Below are 18,251 nucleotides of genomic sequence, written 5' to 3' on the forward strand. Positions count from 1 at the left end.
CGTGAAAAGGCAATTAGTCCAAATCCTGAGAGAGTGAAAGCGATTAAGGAGCTGAATGCGCCAACAAATGTGAATGAATTGCGCAGGGTCATTGGAATGATCAATTATCTTGGACGGTTCCTGCCAGATCTGTCAGCTACTATGAAACCTATCACAGATCTCCTGAAGTCTGATGTTGCATGACTATGGGGACCACCACAACAGAAAGCATTTGACGATATCAAGGACATGCTCACCAAGACCCCAGTTTTGACCTTCTACGACACCCAGAAGCCCATAGTGGTCAGTGCAGATGCGAGTAGCTATGGCCTCTGTGGAGCAATCTTCCAACAGGAGGGCACCGAACTAAAACCTACTGCATATTGTTCTCGCACAATGACAAATACGGAAACTAAATATGCGCAAATTGAGAAAGAATGTCTTGCAGGAGTTTGGGCGTGCGAGAAGTTTTCTCGATACTTAGTTGGACTTGACAGTTTCAAACTGCTTACAGATCACAAGCCATTAGTACCCCTAATCAATAGTCAAGACATTGATAGAACGCCAGTCAGATGTCAGCGACTACTCATGCGTCTACTCCGATTCAACGTCATTGCAGAGTACGTCCCAGGGAAACTGATGGTTGTCCCAGACACGCTGTCCAGAAGTCTTTCAAAGTGTTCAGATACAGACAGACAAACTGCCGAAGAAGTAACTACATATGTGAACTCTATCGTAGAGTCAAAACCTATGTCGGATCAGAAGCTAGAACAGATTAGACTGGAAACAGAACGAGACAATGAACTGAGACTCGTTATGGACTTGACTAAACAAGGTTGGCCAAACCACATCAGCTCGATTCCAGAAAGAGCCAAAGACTACTTTGCCTCAAGAAGTGAACTTTCTATATTTGAAGGTTTTCTGCTATTCCGTGACAGAATAGTTATTCCAGGAACACTTCGCAGTGAAATACTGGAAACCATACATGATGGTCATATGGGCATTTCAAAGTGCCGTGAGCGTGCAGCAACCGCTGTATGGTGGCCTGGCATTTCTAAGGATATAACCACAAGAGTGGCAAATTGTGAAATTTGTCAGACACAGAGACCAACCCAGAGGAAGGAATCGCTGAAAACAACTACATTGCCAGAGCGCCCTTGGCAAAGAATCGCAGCTGACTTGTTTGGAATAGATGACGAGCGCTACTTAGCTGTGATGGATTACTTTTCACGATATCTGGAAATAGCACACTTACCTAGTATTACGAGCGACCAAGTTATTGGCAAATTGAAGAATATCTTCGCTAGATGGGGCGTTCCGGAAGTACTATCTACAGATAATGGTTCCCAGTTTACTTCGCAAACCTTCAAAACATTTGCTAAGGACTACAACTTCACTCAGCTATTCTCAAGTCCTCATTATCCCCAAGCAAATGGAGAAGCAGAAAGTGGAGTTAAAATTGCCAAACACATTCTGAAGCAGCCAGACATATTTAGAGCACTAATGGTATATAGATCAACACCAATCGCCACAACTGGTGTAAGTCCTGCTGAATTGATAATGGGACGAAGAATCCGTACAGCTTTACCAACATTGGACAAAACACTGTGCCCAAGATGGCCAGATCTCAACACTATTCGCAGTCATGATGAGGAAACAAAAGAACGCTACCGATTCTACTACGACAAACATAACGCGGTGCGTCCATTACCTGGTTTCAAAGAAGGGGAAAGAGTTATGGTGAAGCTTGACAACGAAAACTTGTGGAAAGATACAGGAATTGTCAAGAGCTTCGATCCTGATCAAAGGACATGCATTATTGAAACTCCTCGTGGAACCGTACGTCGCAATAGAAGACATGTGAAAATTGCGTCTTCCAAACCTACTGGTGTACTCCAAAGTCCCAAAACAGCAGATCTTACCGACACTTTACTTGATGATTTTAACAATGGTCCATCCATGGCAATTGAGAAACCCAATTGTTATCAAGCAAGTGAACAGATAATGTCGCAAACTGGAATCCAACCGACAGTAACTAGATCGGGAAGAACCATTGTCAAACCTACTCGTTATGACGACTTTGTTTCCTGGAAGTGATATGTTAACTTCGCGCTACTTGGTCAGATGTTTGCGATATGGACTGTCTTGTGTTATATCAACTGTCTTGTGAATTATGATTGCATTTGGTATTTCATTTTGTCAGAGTTAAGTAACTTGACATTGGTATGTTTATAAATGTACATTCACTTTAATCTTCCTGGTGCAGTAACTTACCAAATTTGTTAATCTAGTCATGTAAAATCTAGTCACGTTTATTCCACTATTAGATCTTGTTAACATTTCAAATACAATGCATAAATTTAACACATTAACTTTTCTTTAAAAAGGGGGAGATGTCATAATAGAATGATTTATGTACGAATTGTCTAGTTTCATTTTGTTATCATCTTATTCATTAAAATGCTTGACTTTCTAATAAACGCTTGGATGTCGAATATGTGTGTATTCCTGCATGATAAACCAGCCTGATTTATCCTCATAGTATATCAGCCATCGAATTATTACAGGGGGGTCGGGGGACCCCCCCCCCTTCCCCCCCCCCCCCTGGAATTTGCAAACATAGAAAAAATTACAATATAGCGATTTATAAGAAAAATGAGTTGTATCACGGGTTCGATTTTGTGAAAAGGTTCGACCCCCCCCCCCCCCCCTGGAAAAAAAATATGGATCCACGCCTGTTCTTGTGTTGGATTTACCATTAGTGACAACGTAATCGTTGCATGCAAGGATAAGTTTTCATGTAATAGAAATTTTCACAGAGTTAAAGGCCGCAAATTATTGCATTTTCTGATACTTGAAGACTTACTTTGGGTATATCTAAGCCTAAACAATGCAATTTCCAGTATTTTTCTCAATCTGTCGGAGGTAAGCGACTTCAAAGTCGATCTCTATTTAAGGGCAGCGAAATATGCATTGCATGCATAGTTTACACCTATTTTCCGTCATGACAAACTTCATCTTCGGTACAATAATTCAATAAATAGGCTAGGCTCTGTTGAACTAAGTAAGACAAATTGACAACGAGTTAAGATGGCCACCTTCACAGTCAAATGTAGACGCTTCCTCGTTTTTTTTTTTTTTTGTTTTTTTTTCCCTTCCTTTCAATATCTTTTATTTCTAGCTAACATACATTTGATATTTGGGGGTAATGTCTCCGCAGAGACCCCCGAATAATCCTCACCTAGGGTGCCAGGGGCTCCATGGATTGGATATATATATATATATATATATATATATATGTGTGTGTGTGTGTGTTAACTATACATGTATGCATATTTAAGAAATATATCTACATGATATCAAACAGTATAGTTGATAATATTGTTTTTCTTTTTCACTTAAAGATTTACATGCTAGATAGCAATATTTTTCAACTAAAAAAAAAGCAAAGTATATTTAAGTGTCAATAGTATATCAGTATGCACAATCTAATCTACACTTAATACATATAAAGCAATGATTGATCCATATTGTTGCAGGGGAGACACAATCACAAACAGTTCACCACTCCCCTAACAACAAGTACTGAGGAACAGGTCACCCTCAAGTACTGGTGGAATGCTATTGTTGGAAACTGAATATCAGATACATAGTACATACAGATTATTGCAATACATGTGTTATAATATAAAGCATTAAAGTAACAAAGAAAGTCTCTCAAATAATTTGTGATCTAGGAAATCGTACTTTGATTTTCTTAATGTTAAGTATGTTCTATAACAGTCTATTTTAACCTGTATCAAAAGATTATTAACACTTTCAGTTTTGTTTTCAAGTCTTAACATCATTTTACATTTGTAAATTCTGAAAGCAATATATGAAATCACAAAGTTAAATGTATGCACTTTAGGATTATCTTCATGAAAAAAGCCGAGAACAATATGTTTCCATCGAATGTCAATTTCAAGCACCATTTCAACAGTATTCCATATCTGTCTTACATTTTGACATTCAAAAATTAAATGTTCATTGTTTTCAATGACATCAGCACAAAATGTACAGTTTCTATGAACATCTTTTTTCCATTTGCTAAGTAGATAATTGTTGCATAAAAGATTGTGCAAAAGTTTGTAGTTAAATTCAGCAACATCGTTGTTGCTAAGTGAATCATTGCGCGGCTCAGTTGACTTGTATTTTTCAGAGATTATGTACATTTTGATAAACGAAGGTTAGTATCTTTGTCTCCTGCATTAAATCATAAGGAATTACTTTAATTCTGGGGCAAGTTATACGAGTATAACCTGCTTTGGGTCAGTATACGCTTTTTTATAATCAGCTTCGCAGATTATAAAGCGTAAACTGACCCAAACCAGGTTATAATTTCGCGGATAACTGACCCAAACCAGATCATACTCGTATAACTTGCCCCAGAATTAAAGTCATTCCTTAAATAGAGGAGTGCTTATATAGAAATGTACAGTATATACATTGTATCTGCAAAACGAAAAACATTTACATAGAAATATTACATGTTAATAATCTGATGAATCAAATGAGAAGCACCTCTGTCATTTTTTCGTTTGTTGTTTCACACTCAAATAAGTAGAATTCTAAAAACAAAATTTACGGAGGATAAGAATATTATTTGATGTATTGGAATGTGTAAGATGTGTGTTTGATGTGTATGAGGACTTGATACAATGTGTAAGCTGTGTGTTTGATGTTTATGGGGACTTGATTAGAATGTGTAAGCTGTGTGTTGGATGTTTATGAGGACTTGATTAGAATGTGTAAGTTGTGTGTTGGATGTTTATGAGGACTTGATTAGAATGTGTAAGCTGTGTGTTTGATGTTTATGAGGACTTGATTAGAATGTGTAAGTTGTGTGTTGGATGTTTATGAGGACTTGATTAGAATGTGTAAGCTGTGTGTTGGATGTTTATGAGGACTTGATTAGAATGTATAAGTTGTGTGTTTTATGATTTGGAGGACTTGATTAGAATGTGTAAGTTGTGTGTTTGATGTTTATGAGGACTTGATTAGAATGTGTAAGCTGTGTGTTTGGTGTTTTGGAGGACTTCATTAGAATGTGTAAGCTGTGTGTTGGATGTTTATGAGGACTTCATTAGAATGTGTAAGCTGTGTGTTGGATGTTTATGAGGCCTTCATTAGAATGTATAAGTTGTGTGTTTCATGATTTGGAGGACTTGATTAGAATGTGTAAGTTGTGTGTTGGATGTTTATGAGGACTTCATTAGAATGTGTAAGTTGTGTGTTGGATGTTTATGAGGCCTTCATTAGAATGTATAAGTTGTGTGTTTTATGATTTGGAGGACTTGATTAGAATGTGCAAGCTATGTGTTTGATGATTTGGAGGACTTGATTAGAATGTATAAGTTGTGTGTTTTATGATTTGGAGGACTTGATTAGAATGTGTAAGCTGTGTGTTGGATGTTTATGAGGACTTGATTAGAATGTGTAAGCTCTGTGTTGGATGTTTATGAGGACTTGATTAGAATGTATAAGTTGTGTGTTTTATGATTTGGAGGACTTGATTAGAATGTGTAAGCTGTGTGTTTGATGTTTATGAGGATTTGATTAGAATGTGTAAGCTGTGTGTTGGATGTTTATGAGGACTTGATTAGAATGTGTAAGCTCTGTGTTGGATGTTGATGAGGACTTGATTAGAATGTGTAAGCTATGTGTTTGATGTTTATGAGGACTTGATAGAATGTGTAAGTTGTGTGTTTGATGTTTATGAGGACTTGGTTAGAATGTGTAACCTGTGTGTTTGATGTTTATGAGGACTTGATAGAATGTGTAAGTTGTGTGTTTGATGTTTATGAGGACTTGATAGAATGTGTAAGTTGTGTGTTTGATGATTTGGAGGACTTGATTAGAATGTGTAAGCTGTGTGTTTGATGTTTATGAGGACTTGATTAGAATGTGTAAGCTGTGTGTTTGATGATTTGGAGGACTTGATAGAATGTGTAAGCTGTGTGTTGGATGTTTATGAGGCCTTGATTAGAATGTATAAGCTGTGTGTTTTATGATTTGGAGGACTTGATCAAAATGTGTAAGCTGTGTGTTTGATGTTTATGAGGACTTGATAGAATGTGTAAGCTGCGTGTTGGATGTGCCGTAGGTTTAGATTTGAGTGCATAAGTTGCGTGTCTGATATGTGAAAAGGTGAAGATATTGAACAATGGTCAATCTCATAGCTCCAACAAGGAATACAAAATTAAGCGTTGGGCAAACACGGACCCCTGGAAGCAGCAGAGGTGGGTTCGGGTGGCTAGGAGGGGTAAGCACCCCATGTCTACCGGTCACATCACTGTGGGAAGTATAGTTTGATCAGGTAAACGGAGTTATCCGTAGTCAAAATCATTGTGTGATGAGCGGTCTAACAATCAGTAAGAAAGACATCAAACAGCATTTGACCCTTTACTAGCTGTATTCGCAAACTAGATGGTTATAACCACCATATAATTTACGAAATGCTGACTTTAAACGAGATTGTTTAAACCCCTGCATCATTAACTTGTTTGTCAGAAGCTTGCCTCGATTTAAAAACTGATCAGACACAGAACAAACTCTTTCGTATTGAATCATCTGAGAGACATAAACACCGCATGCTGGTGATAATGGAATATTACTACATAAAAATGGGAAGTTGACGATGGACAAGCTGAAATCATTCCGTTTGTCATACAGTTGAGTTGTACATGGTCATTGGAGGTTTATTGTTGTGACGTGTATCCCGAAATGTTAATTTTTTAACATTAAATACCACAATATTCAACGTCATATTAACAAAAAAGTATAGAATATATGAAAAAAAGAAAAACATTTCTAGAACGCCTATATCCCGAAGCTTATTATATACGGAAATTATCAATATCCCAGGCTAGGCCATTTTTCATGGTTTGTGGGTCATGTTCTTTGAGTTGTTAGTTTAGCACCTATGTTCAATAAATTATCTAAGTACGAAGCAGATGTGGAAGACTATGACGTGTCTTTTATTTGTTCACCGGGGTATATCGAATCGACATAAAATGTTCGAAATAAAAAACGATTGATGTTATGGAGTCTAATTCATTCATTTGTACACACTTACATGACATAATTATTCACCTCAGCAATGCTCAATAAAGGAAGTCCATATAAGGTATTGTGTTCAAATCTTAAAATGGGTATCATTTGTGAAGTTGCTCTAAGTTCTTGAAATAAAAAACTACACTCAAGCTCATGAGCATCAATATTTTCTTGCCAGATTTATACATATAACATTGGACTAAGGTACATATGTATTTTGTTGCCAGATTTGCATCATTAGATTAGGTGCATGTTTGAAACTCAAACGTTCAATTATTATCAAAGGCTCTTGACGTTTTAAATATATATAATAAAATGTTGTTTTCCTGTAAAAGATATCTTTTTATTAAATGTATTAGATCAAAATGTGAATTTGAACTTTAAGGTCCAAATGTCTCTCTTAATTCTGAGGTTAAAGGTCAAAACTACAAATATTTCATATCCATTAGGCCTATATATCATTATGTACAGCTCTAGATAGCTAAAAGACTTATGACGATATATCTTCATATTTCAAGATATCTTTATTTCAACCTAGAATATTAATGTTTTATCAGTTATTTCAAAAAACGTATGGTCCACATATTTAGTCCTTTTTTAAAGGACAGCAACTTGTTATTATATATATATATATATACTCAACAAAAAAGAAACGCATATTTTTTACTCATCAAAGAAATTTTGAAACAGTACATGAAATAACTATCACGTCTATCAATGTATACCTGTGGCCTATTTAAAACACAGCATGGCCCTTTCAAACCCCAGTGTCGAAATGTTTCCTTGGTTAATCATGTTTATAAAAAGAGTGTTTTGCACGATTTCTTGTAAATCGGGGTCTATTGTCATTAATATTTTGGATTTAGGGAAACAACAAACACTCCTATCAAAACCATATTTAAGATTTTATGGCATGTTTGATGCCTCAATGCCGCGCCTAAACAAAGATGAACGCAACTGGGCTGTAACGATGCTATTAGCCGGAGTTACGCAACAGGATGTTGCAACTGCATTTGGAGTACATCAATCGACTGTGCAGCGGTTAAATGTTCGTCTCCACCAGCTGGGAAGCACAGATGACAAACCAAGAACTGGCCGTCCGCGGGTTACCACTCCCAGGCAGGACCGTCAGATCCGCCTTCAGCACCTGCACAGTCGATTCAAAACTGCTGTAGAGACTGCTGCTACAATTGCTGGACGAGGAAATCAGCGTATAAGTGCTCAAACTGTTCGTAACAGACTGCGAGGAGCTGGAATTCGTGCACGACGTCCATACATTGGAAATCCACTAACGCCGAGACGTCGCCAGGGACGAATGGATTGGTTAAGGCAGCATGACCCTAGAATTTGGAGGCGACGACAATGGCATCAAGTTCTCTTCACAGATGAGTCGAAATTCAACTTGTATAGAGCTGATGGTCGTCCACGTGTATATCGCCGGAAGAATGAGCGTTTTGCAGACTGTTGTGTAATTGAAAGAGATCGCTTTGGTGGAAACGTTATGGTGTGGGGAGGTATTGTTTACGGAGGGCGAACACCACTCCACGTAATTCATGGCAATATGAATGCACTAAAATATCGTGATGAAACCCTTGCTCCTTTGGCTGTTCCATTTGTCCATCAGCACAATCTGACTCTGCAACAGGACAGCGCACCGCCGCATGTGGCAAGGGTGTGCTCGGATTTTCTGCAGACGAACAACGTGGATGTTCTTCTATGGCCAGCGTTCTCACCAGACCTTAATTTAATTGAACATCTATGGGATGAGCTGGATAAACGAGTTAGACGCCGTCCCAATCCACCAACCACCAACCAGGATTTAGAGCAGGCCTTGTTGCAGGAATGGAATATCCCTCAGGTTACCATCAACAAGCTTATTAACTCTATGACAAGACGTGTTCAGGCTGGAATTGATGCAAACGGAGGACATACGCGATATTAAAACTCACTGTAATGCAGTCATTAAATTGTTACCTTGTATGGATCGAGAGAAGCTGTGATATTATTCTTAACTGTTCAACACAGCAACACGAGACATGTTTGATTTTTATCACAGGACGGTTTACTGCATTTAAACTTTAAAAGAATAAAAATGAGATATAAACTGAAGAATTAAATTATTATGTATAATCTTAATATGCGTTTTTTTTTTTTCTTTTCTTTTTTTTTCTTTTTTGTTTTGTTGAGTATATATTTTAGTGTTTTTTAATGCAACACAACTCCAACAAAAGAACGATAACTCTTGAAATTGCTCTAGTATCACACCTAAAGGTATCACACCGGTAATTATTTTCACTATATATTACTATAGAGGAAAAAAATTCATTAAAAATCAGTTTACAGAATTGATGCCGAATAACGCAGTCAGAAACGTTTTATGTTACCTATTTCGTCTGCCGACACCAGAAAAACACCACCCTACGCGGCATTTTCGAAAATAGATTACCCGCAAACAAGACTACCCTCAAATCCACGTGTTTTTCACATGTGTGCAAACAGCCGGAGTACACCTCAGGAAGTAGCCTCAGCTACCAACAGCAAATAGTTCCTTTGTATACACTTGGTTATTTCTACAAATTACACAAAATTTTCTAATCAGGGGTGCGAAAATTAAGAGAAAAGAAGAAGAGGAAATGAGAAAAATCGCGCAAGGAAAAAAATATTTCTTTAAATATATGGAACTACAATTGACTAAGTTCATTTTGATTGGACAATTACCGGTGTGATACCTTGAAGTGATTTCCTATACACAAGAACACCGGAAAAACACTTATAAACAGATATATTAACAAATGAACAGAGCAATTTACAAAGGGTTAACAAATACAACGACTACAATGCTGCACTTTCTAAGACACGTCCACTTGCCTAGAGTTCGCGGGTAAGAGAGAGAGAAAATCACGTGCAGGCTCAGCGGACTCCGAGCCCGACCAGAAATACTAAAAATCCACCCCACCCACCCCAATTTCACTAACCCCCCCCCCCCCCTGTTTTGAGTAGGAATGTCCCAATTCCGATAAATTAAACCTGCAGCACTGTAGCTTACAATAAATACATACAATTTACAAATAAATGAATGAATTACACCTATGATTTACAGCATGATAAACTTTACTCTATAAAATCATATCACTCAAGCAGTCCAAAAAGTTCACAACACAGGAAGTCACGGTCACACAACGCATCACAGAAGATCCAGTAACAGTTAAGTCACATCACAGGACAGGTATCATCTTGGACATCGGACACGGCACATCACATCTTCCAGGTCAGCAGATCCGGAAACACCACAAGAAAATATCCCTGCCCAAGAACGGCTGGGTTACTGCAGCCTAATCTACCCTTCCCCGCATTTCGGGGTACTGTGTGCATGGAGGAGTTCACACCCCTCACATAACTCATTAACTTTCTTTCGTACCCCCTTGCGATGACCAAACCTGTGTTGTCCCTGGTTCACTGTCAGTTGAACCTGGGATGCATAGCCATCACCCCACGACCAATGGAAACTCGCGAAGCCACAAGCAACAAACCCATCCCGTTCATTGCTTAGACGTTTATCAGGAGGAAGCCTCTCAGTCAGAGAAGGAACACGGAACACTACTATCCCACCAGGCCGCACCGGACAAAGCCACAAAACCCGCATCCGCGGGGTCATCTCCATGAGACGCAGACACAACACGCCCTCCATCAGACCAACACACAATGGTACATTTATCCGGTGCCTTGGGGACAGACTCCCCTGGGAACTGATAGGCCACTGCTTCAATCATAGCTGGGGCATTGGTAATGATTAGACTGTGCCGCTCAGCAACCGTTACAGTCTCTAACACTACAACTGAGGCCTGCATGCTTCCACTATTGCATGGAATACCAACACAGCCCTCATCACAAACCTCTGCGCATGCATCGATTCCAACCTAGAATAACCCAGACTCACTAACATGACACTCAACTGCTTCCTCGCCCCCAGACTCGTCCTTTGCATCCGAGAACTGGCCATCAACAGAATGCAAGACCAGAGCCCGTGCCACATCAATTTCCCGCCGTCCAGCACTACTGGTCCAACCACTCAAACTCAGCTGATCATGAGCTGAGAGACATGAGATACCGATCACACCAGACCGTGCCTCAACCAGACACCCCCGACTCGACTGTGGAAGGATCATCATCCACATCGCAGAACACATCAACAGCCATGTCAACATCAAAACCCAGAGAACACCCAGAGCTACCCCGAGAAGTCATATCACTATGGCAACCAACACTATCCCCGGTGTTCTCCAGCCCACCGCCCTGGTGACTAACACCTGCCTCAGAGTCCTCCGGCCAACCACATAACTTCTCATCTGCGCCTGGCAGCACTCCCGTCTGCGCCGACCCCGTGTCCCTGACCCCTACTTCACTCCGGGCCCTCTGAACAACCACACCTGTCGACAACAAAACACTACTGCCCACCACAGACACACAACTACTCGGTTTCACTGGCATCCTGACCTCATGACATACACTGTTGACCGCCGACCCTGCTGCACTGGAGCTACCTAATAAGGGTTTACGGAGCACTTGCCCCGACCTATTGTGAGCCCCGGTCCCTGAAGACCGACTAACTAACACACACTGACTAGACAACTTGGGACCATCCCTACTAGCAGCCTTACAGTCTTCTGTACTGACATGCCTAACGAGTGGAGATCTCGACCTTGACATGCCATGTCTAATCCCACGTCTGACTGGCGAGAGACCGAAACGCATACCCCTATCTGCATTGCCCATAGGCCCAACCGGCACCTCACTCGTCTGCAACTTCAACTGTGATGCACCAACACCTGACTGACCCTGCGAGATGCACTGGTGACATGGGGGCCCTGAGGAAATCTCGTTTGCATAGATAGGGAAATGATGGGGAGACTGAGGTTGGTCATGACTACCACCACTACTAGTACGGCTAATGTAATGGGTGTTCTCCAAAGATACCGACCCATTACTGCTGAGGACTCTATGGCATGGCCCACCCACCACGCTGGGACAACCAACCTGCTCATTCAATAAAACTGGCAGAGTTGGTTCAGAGTACCCCCCTACTTGACCTACGAACAAGGTATCCCAACCTGGATTTAAAGATGAAACCCCCAAATCACCCCTGGGCAGAGGCCCTGGGAAAGAGTTACCTACATTCCCAGGACACCCCGCTAACTGCTGAGCCACTACTATGGAACTGTCGCCACCCCTACTGTTTCTCCTAGACATTACCTGACTGATCATGTTACTAACATTGTTAGTAAACTGTGCCATCTGGGTCTCTAGCATTAGAAACCGACCCTCCAGCGCCTGTGACAGATTAACTGTCCCGGTCCCATGTCCCTGACCTGAACCTACAACAGAACCCATTCTATCTAGCTGGTAATTTTGGTCCGTTTCCAATCCCCCATGTGGCCCCGCATTCCATCCTTGAGTGCACGTCACACCCCGCGTAACATCACTCTCCGGAATACCCCTGCCACCCGGCGACCCCGCATCCCCTACTTGGGTACCCGCCAAGCTTCCCTGCCCGACTGCATTACCCCCCGGGATGCCCCCGTCACCTATCCATCTCGGACTAACCTGACCAGAATACCAGGTCATCAGAATTACTGCCTAGCCACAAACCAAAACATTTCAAAATGGTTTCCAACTGCGACCACGCGGCCCCCGCTATAATCCGCGGCGCAGGTGGGCAAAATATCCTACCGGCGACGCCAATGAAGTGATTTCCTATACACAAGAAACACCGGAAAAACACTTATAAACAGATATATTAACAAATGAACAGAACAACTTACAAAGGGTCAACAAATACAACGACTACATTGCTGCACTTTCTAAGACACGTCCGCTTGCCTAGAGTTCGCGGGTAAGAGAGAGAGAAAATCACATGCAGGCTCAGAAGACTCCGAACCCGACCAGAAATACTAAAAATCCACCCCCCAATTTCACTACACACCGGTGATTAGTCGTTCTATGAATTACAACAGGCACGTATCATCGCGTCTTTCAAAGTTGGGAGGGGGGTAATCAGGGAAAAAATGAAAGCTGCTTCATCAATTTTGCGAAGCAAGAGTAAACTTTACTGATCCTCAAAGTCCTAAAACGGAGGGGGGGCTTCCGCAAATGTATCATCCCCTCCACAGACTTAATTTTCTTAAATCATGGGGGAGGGGCCGGATTATGTATTCTGCTAAATGGTTTTTATTTTCTACTCTTAACTTTCAAGCTTACCTTCTTCTAGATCTCATTCACCACTACCATTAAAAGTAGTCGAGGGAGACCACTCACCCAATATATCTTTATTTTCAATTTGAAAAATAACTTAGTCGATAATTGATTATATTGTCTGTCTCGTTTTCCGACGCCAGACATTTCATTACTATTATCACCCGTGAACAAACTTTCCTGATAATCACGTGTTTTTCATAGCATCAGTGAACCCCCTGGAAGAAATCTCAGCTACCAATAGGAATTGTTTCTTTTCTACAACTTATATAACATTTCCTAGTCGGGGTACAAAGATTAGGGGGAATTTAAAACCAAAGGCCTGAAGTGCCACAAAGGCTGCGACTTTTCAATCTTTCAACAAATTATTTAAAGATATGAAGATGTAGACAAAACAGCGATTAAGTAAGACATTTTGAATTCGCAGATATAAAGTGGACACGTCTTATTTTTTTCTGCATTCTGATATTTTCTGGTACACATAAACAATCGTAACTATTGCATCAGATGCCATACCCTAGAAAATATAATAAAGAAATCAAGATATGGCAACTGTGTTTAATTAGGACTGACTGTGCGGGTCTGAACAGAGATCAGGACGCGGACACGGGGATGGATGAGCCACACGCTACGAAACTCTGCATCAAACGTCAATAGGTAGCATAGGCGTAGCTTGGGTTCGAATATTACCGAGGCAGGGGGTCTGGGGGCCACAGACCCCAGAAGCTATCGACATTTTAACAACGTAAAAGGTGTTTTTTTTTAACCGAGGCAGCTGCCTCGTTTGCCTCAATGGAAGGTACGCCACTGGGTAGGTCCTAGAGAGGAACTCACAAGGGAAATGGAAAGTTGACAGACATGTTGATGCCGAGGTGAAGGCCGCCGGAATGACTTGGGCCAAGCTGAAGAGGAGTAGTCAGAACCGTGTGTGTTATTGCAGTCCTATGTTCTTCGAGGAATCATTAGTCAATTAAATCAGTGCGAGTCTGATAAGCGTTCTGTACTTTATCTGCAGTTTATCTTAGCGCAAGGAGAATTAATCAGTGATTCAAATTTTCCTTCCACATTCGGCAAACAGCAGCCAAAGTCCATATTTCTATCATCAAAACAAGAACATTTGTACACGAAAATACAATTCGTATTACGAATTGGCAGGTAAAGAATATTTGATAAGTAATAATTGGTTTCCAAAAGGCCGAGGTTTTCAACCGGTCGGTTTTCCTCAGGTAAGTTAAGTGCGGGGCGGAACTAATTTAAAGGGACTGGTTCACGGTTTTTGATCAAAATATTTTTCATTTTTAATGTTAAACATTAAAAATATAACTTATTTAATGTTGACAGCCAAAATTTTGACCTTCTGAATGCAAGAATGAAAGCAATATTTTAGCCTTAAATCTGTGTTATGAAAACAAAGACTCGAGTCTTTTTATGTAAACAGACAAACAGGTGAAATATTTTGTAATATAATTCATCTTAATTTTGTATAATCACAAATTTTAACTTTTAGATGACACATTTTACCCCCAAAATGTTTGAAATGTGAAAGATTTAATAAACTTAGATCGATATCCATTTCTTTTGAAAATTTCGTAAACAATAGCATACCGCAATCTTTGTTTACAAACAGATAATAAACTCTCTAAAATGAGCTTCTGTGATGATGTATAACCTTAATTTTCATTTGAAATCTATCAAACACACTAGACAGTAGATTTTGATCATTAAAAGTGAAAAACAAAATTTTGGGTAAAATCGTGAATCAGTCCCTTTAAGGCAGGTGTGAAAACCCGAGCCCGAGGAAACCCTGCTAGCTTGTATATACCGTCCTACGTTTTTGTAAGATTGAAAAATTCATGATAGTCATTTTTCTTGTGCAAGTTAATCGAAACGTTGATAATTAAATCTAATGAATCAAACATGTAAAAATTAAAGCTCGATAAATTTATCTTATATCAATGAGAACGTTAGCCATTGAAAAATTAGGCAGAATATTCTTTATTCTAAGTTTTCTTGTATCCATTTGACTTCCACCGTTGGGAGGGGGGTAATCAGGGAAAAAATGAAAGCTGCTTCATCAATTTTGCGAAGCAAGAGTAAACTTTACTGATCCTCAAAGTCCTAAAACGGAGGGGGGGGGCTTCCGCAAATGTATCATCCCCTCCACAGAATTAATTTTCTTAAATCATGGGGGAGGGGCCGGATTATGTATTCTGCTAAATGGTTTTTATTTTCTACTCTTAACTTTCAAGCTTACCTTCTTCTAGATCTCATTCACCACTACCATTAAAAGTAGTCGAGGGAGACCACTCACCCAATATATCTTTATTTTCAATTTGAAAAATAACTTAGTCGATAATTGATTATATTGTCTGTCTCGTTTTCCGACGCCAGACATTTCATTACTATTATCACCCGTGAACAAACTTTCCTCATAATCACGTGTTTTTCACAGCATCAGTGAACCCCCTGGAAGAAATCTCAGCTACCAATAGGAATTGTTTCTTTTCTACAACTTATATAACATTTCCTAGTCGGGGTACAAAGATTAGGGGGAATTTAAAACCAAAGGCCTGAAGTGCCACAAAGGCTGCGACTTTTCAATCTTTCAACAAATTATTTAAAGATATGAAGATGTAGACAAAACAGCGATTAAGTAAGACATTTTGAATTCGCAGATATAAAGTGGACACGTCTTATTTTTTTTCTGCATTCTGATATTTTCTGGTACACATAAACAATCGTAACTATTGCATCAGATGCCATACCCTAGAAAATATAATAAAGAAATCAAGATATGGCAACTGTGTTTAATTAGGACTGACTGTGCGGGTCTGAACAGAGATCAGGACGCGGACACGGGGATGGATGAGCCACACGCTACGAAACTCTGCATCAAACGTCAATAGGTAGCATAGGCGTAGCTTGGGTTCGAATATTACCGAGGCAGGGGGTCTGGGGGCCACAGACCCCAGAAGCTATCGACATTTTAACAACGTAAAAGGTGGTTTTTTTTTAACCGAGGCAGCTGCCTCGTTTGCCTCAATGGAAGGTACGCCACTGGGTAGGTCCTAGAGAGGAACTCACAAGGGAAATGGAAAGTTGACAGACATGTTGATGCCGAGGTGAAGGCCGCCGGAATGACTTGGGCCAAGCTGAAGAGGAGTAGTCAGAACCGTGTGTGTTATTGCAGTCCTATGTTCTTCGAGGAATCATTAGTCAATTAAATCAGTGCGAGTCTGATAAGCGTTCTGTACTTTATCTGCAGTTTATCTTAGCGCAAGGAGAATTAATCAGTGATTCAAATTTTCCTTCCACATTCGGCAAACAGCAGCCAAAGTCCATATTTCTATCATCAAAACAAGAACATTTGTACACGAAAATACAATTCGTATTACGAATTGGCAGGTAAAGAATATTTGATAAGTAATAATTGGTTTCCAAAAGGCCGAGGTTTTCAACCGGTCGGTTTTCCTCAGGTAAGTTAAGTGCGGGGCGGAACTAATTTAAAGGGACTGGTTCACGGTTTTTGATCAAAATATTTTTCATTTTTGATGTTAAACATTAAAAATATAACTTATTTAATGTTGACAGCCAAAATTTTGACCTTCTGAATGCAAGAATGAAAGCAATATTTAAGCCTAAAAATCTGTGTTATGAAAACAAAAACTCGAGTCTTTTTATGTAAACAGACAAACAGGTGAAATATTTTGTAATATAATTCATCTTAATTTTGTATAATCACAAATTTTAACTTTTAGATGACACATTTTACCCCCAAAATGTTTGAAATGTGAAAGATTTAATAAACTTAGATCGATATCCATTTCTTTTGAAAATTTCGTAAACAATAGCATACCGCAATCTTTGTTTACAAACAGATAATAAACTCTCTAAAATGAGCTTCTGTGATGATGTATAACCTTAATTTTCATTTGAAATCTATCAAACACACTAGACAGTAGATTTTGATCATTAAAAGTGAAAAACAAAATTTTGGGTAAAATCGTGAATCAGTCCCTTTAAGGCAGGTGTGAAAACCCGAGCCCGAGGAAACCCTGCTAGCTTGTATATACCGTCCTACGTTTTTGTAAGATTGAAAAATTCATGATAGTCATTTTTCTTGTGCAAGTTAATCGAAACGTTGATAATTAAATCTAATGAATCAAACATGTAAAAATTAAAGCTCGATAAATTTATCTTATATCAATGAGAACGTTAGCCATTGAAAAATTAGGCAGAATATTCTTTATTCTAAGTTTTCTTGTATCCATTTGACTTCCTCCGTCAGATACCCGGTAATTCCGATGATGGACTGCCAAACATAGTTTCCGACGGGAGTCCCTGCGTTCTGCGGTAGATTTTCTGGCTATGTACAGCTGATGTACCGATCATCGTCCCACGCCCCGTGATTACTACATGTGTATATTCCAAAACTGCTCAGAAAGTTTTATTCAATTTGAATTAGTTTTTCTGGACGGCACATCAGAATTCTCTGGTTGCTAAAGTTGTTTGTGTGACTCGTCCATAACGCATGGCCTACAAAAATAGTCAGGACATTCAGATTGTTCGACAGTTCCTTCGATAACTGGTCCAGACGAAGAAATCGTTCTTCCTCTGGATCCCAATTCCAACTATTATACGCAAGAAAAAGCCCGTATAGCGGCTAACTTCTCTTCCGATAAGTTGACAGTTTCATCAATCTAATTGAAATTAAATGTTAGATCCACTCGCGTACTCGCATACATATGTATGCGAATACGCGAGCGGATCTAACATTTAATTTTAACTGGATTGCAGTTACATGTACGTTTGTCGCCATGTTTCGAGGGAAAATTTCGCTGATAAATTTGCAACTGAGTGTTACAAAATTTCATTAACGTACAATGTATTTACTCATAATTAATCTGTTTAGCATAAAATCGATGTCT

The 18,251-nt window shown here is 39.6% G+C and overlaps 2 protein-coding genes across 2 annotated transcripts in view; both read left to right on the forward strand.

Moving 5' to 3' along the window:
• Positions 1-183, forward strand: part of LOC125647048 (uncharacterized protein K02A2.6-like) — a 1,188-nt gene extending 1,005 nt beyond the window's left edge. Inside the window, exon 1 of the mRNA XM_048873743.2 lies at positions 1-183. This exon is cut by the window's left edge and continues 1,005 nt beyond it. Coding sequence (XP_048729700.1) covers positions 1-183 — 183 coding nt within the window.
• Positions 184-228: 45 nt separating this feature from the next.
• Positions 229-2,076, forward strand: LOC125647049 (uncharacterized protein K02A2.6-like). Its single transcript, XM_048873745.2, has one exon. It carries the CDS (start codon positions 229-231, stop codon positions 2,074-2,076), a length of 1,848 nt encoding a protein of 615 aa, XP_048729702.2.
• Positions 2,077-18,251: the final 16,175 nt, after the last annotated feature.

Source organism: Ostrea edulis, chromosome 6, assembly GCF_947568905.1.
Source record: "Ostrea edulis chromosome 6, xbOstEdul1.1, whole genome shotgun sequence".
NCBI lineage: Eukaryota > Metazoa > Mollusca > Bivalvia > Ostreida > Ostreidae > Ostrea > Ostrea edulis.